Here is a 2,619-nt window from a genome sequence, read left to right as displayed (position 1 = left end):
AAGGTCTGTGTGTGTGTGTTTGTACATGTGTGCACACCTGAGTATTTTAGTCATGCACATGTACATACACAAATATTCATACACATCTTTTAAAATAAAAAAAAATCAGACGATGTGCTGGGCTATGGGGCTGCTGAAGGATGGACAAGTCTCTGGGGCCTCTTTGGAAAAAGAAGCCTCTTATGGTGGGGGACAGGATGTTTTTGGAGGAAAATGGGACCAGTAGAGGTACAGCATGGTAGAAAGCTGATAAAGTGTCAGAGCCGGGTGCTCAGAGAATAATGGATCAACATTGGATCATAGGATGAAGGTTCCTCAGGATCAGAGACTGGATGGGTGAGGTATGGTAGCCAAGATGGCCCGGGCAGGATGGGAGGAGGCTGAGGTGTGGACGTTTGAAGATCAGTAGCAGGCAGGTGTGGCAACTGAGACAGGGTACCCTGGAACCCTGTAGGTGGGGGAGCACTTTTGTTTTGTCGTTTCACTGTGCAGTGTAGCCTTGGTTGGCCTTGAACTCTGTAGACTAAGCTAGCTTCAAATTCACAGCTTCACATGCCTCTGCCTCTGGAGTGCAGATTAAAGGCATGGGCTATCTCAAATCTTGACTTCATGATTAGAGCAGACCCCAAGAGGCTCTCAGCTTGTTTCTACCTGGGAACTGTGTCTGAGTTAAGGCAGCAATCCTTCTTTCCCTCATGTTCAAAAGCAGCAGTGTTACTGCTCAGCTAGTAAGCACTAGCCATGTGTGCACTACAACCTGACTCTGGATTCCCACATGCAGGTAAAAAGCCTAGTGCGGTGGCCCGTGGCTGTGAGCCCAGTGCTGGGGAGCTGGAGTCAGGAGGATCCCAGCTAGTCTAGTCCCTCAGTGAGTTCCAGGATTTAGCACCAGAGACCCTGTCTCAAAACAGAAAAAACAAGAAACAAACACAAACATTAGCAGCACCATAACTTTATTCGTGGTGTGGAGACAGAGTGGAGGAGGTGAGTAACGCAGGCTAGGGCATGGTGGGAGGACAGTGGCCACTGGGGGCTGATGGCTCCAGGGGAGCAGAGCTCAAGTTCATGGTCAGATTTTGCCCGGGAAAGTCCCCTGCTTGATCTGCTCGGTCCACCGCTGTACCTGGAGAGGCAGAGGGGACCCCCTGGTGTTTGCTCAGCCTGAGTCTGAGGCTACCACCCTCTCCGCCAGCCTCTCTTCTCCGCCTTCTCACCCAACTGATGGGACACAGTGAATGGAATACACGGAAATAGTACTCGCAGGGCTGCGTATTCTTCCCTCGGCGGACCATGTTCTTCATGCACCTGTGGTAGTCTGCAGAGCGCCTCAAGGTGGGAGTAGGGTCCAGAGACAAGCCACGCCCAGTCAGGAACAGTAAACACACCTTTCCTCTAGACCTTGGTCCCACCCTACTATTCCTGCCTTGTCCTTCCAGGACTCAGCTGCACCTGTTCCAACCATTAGGGTTCCTCCTTTCTACTATAGACTACCCGAGCCCCCAAACTCCCTTCTTAACTGAGCTACCACCTAGAGAGGTCTAGTCAGCATCACCTTGCCCCTCCAGGACTCAGTTCCAGATGACTACAGATCAGGCTCCTCCCTTCACCTCAGGTACTCCTCCTTTTCTCTTGACCTCGTTCCCCTCACTCCTGGTCTTGCCCTTTACTGACAAGGCTTCATCCCTCCTGGCTCATTTCACTCCAAGGCACTCTAACTCCCTCCAGACAAGTTGCCTCCCTCCACTCCAAGCCCCGCCCCTCCATGGCTTGATCCCACCCGCTTGGTGCAGGCCCCGCCCCTCCAGGCCACGGCCCAGCCTTCCATTCCAACGGTTCTCTGAGGGTCTCCAGGTGGGGCCTCCCCTCTAAGTTGGCCCAACCGGTCTCACCCAGGAAATTCTGGTAGCAGTTACGCGTCTGGTTCTGGTTAGGGAAGCGCGGATCGAAGGGCGGCGTTGCCCATTGGCCCGGAGGGGGCTTCTGTGCTTCAACATCAAACATCTAGGTGGCAATTCCTGCTGGAAGGGGTGTGGTGCTCCTTGAGGCCTAAAGACAAGCCCCTCGCTTCAACCTTCCCAGCTCCTGACCCATTCTAAACCCCGCCCACCCTGTCCTCACCAGAATAAAGAGGACCAACCTAGCTGGAACACCAGGGCTGCGGAGTCCACGGGTGACTTTAGCTTGAGAGTGCCGGCTGAGGCTGATACCGAGAGCGTGGAAAAATACGACCCTCAGGCTGCATTGGTTGGCCCCCAGAGAGTCCCAGCCAATAGGAGCCGTCTGTAATGCGGAGGTGGGGTCACTGGAGGCCCCTCCCCCTGTTTCTTGCAGGCCGTGCCTTTGGGCCACCCGTGCATGAGAGCGTTCAGTCACCGAGGCCTTGAGTCTCAGACTAGGATTTTTAATCCCCGAGTAGCAAGCTTCTCCGTGACATCTGCCCCGCCCCACCCTCTCCAATATATAAAGGTATATTTAGCTCTGGTCTCTATGGGAGAGGGAAGATGTCCCCCTCCCCCACCACCACACACGGTGTTCTCAGCACTCTGCGCCTTACAGTCGGGGTGCGCAGCACCCTGTCAGCCTATGAGAAAAGGCGGAAAGAGAATATGATTGCTGGCT

General features: G+C 54.1%; 1 protein-coding gene across 2 annotated transcripts; it reads right to left on the bottom strand.

Moving 5' to 3' along the window:
• Positions 1-946: 946 nt before the first annotated feature.
• On the bottom strand, positions 947-2,270 carry LOC129667923 (cytochrome c oxidase subunit 6B2). Of its 2 annotated transcripts, none has more exons than XM_055595657.1 (4): positions 2,138-2,270; positions 1,890-2,018; positions 1,215-1,315; positions 947-1,123 (listed from the first exon to the last, which is right to left on the bottom strand). In XM_055595657.1, the coding sequence occupies exons 2-4, from the start codon at positions 1,999-2,001 to the stop codon at positions 1,070-1,072; spliced, it is 267 nt and encodes an 88-aa protein (XP_055451632.1). In that variant the 5' UTR covers positions 2,002-2,018; positions 2,138-2,270; the 3' UTR covers positions 947-1,069. The 2 variants fall into 2 exon arrangements, with proteins under 2 accessions (XP_055451632.1, XP_055451631.1); XM_055595656.1 differs by having other exon boundaries at positions 1,890-2,015.
• Positions 2,271-2,619: the final 349 nt, after the last annotated feature.

Source organism: Psammomys obesus, unplaced genomic scaffold (genome assembly GCF_907164565.1).
Source record: "Psammomys obesus unplaced genomic scaffold, mPsaObe1.curated_primary_1811, whole genome shotgun sequence".
NCBI classification, from domain to species: Eukaryota; Metazoa; Chordata; class Mammalia; order Rodentia; family Muridae; genus Psammomys; species Psammomys obesus.
The sequence above is the reverse complement of the archived record's forward strand: the minus strand, read 5'-3'. Positions and strand labels throughout refer to the sequence as shown.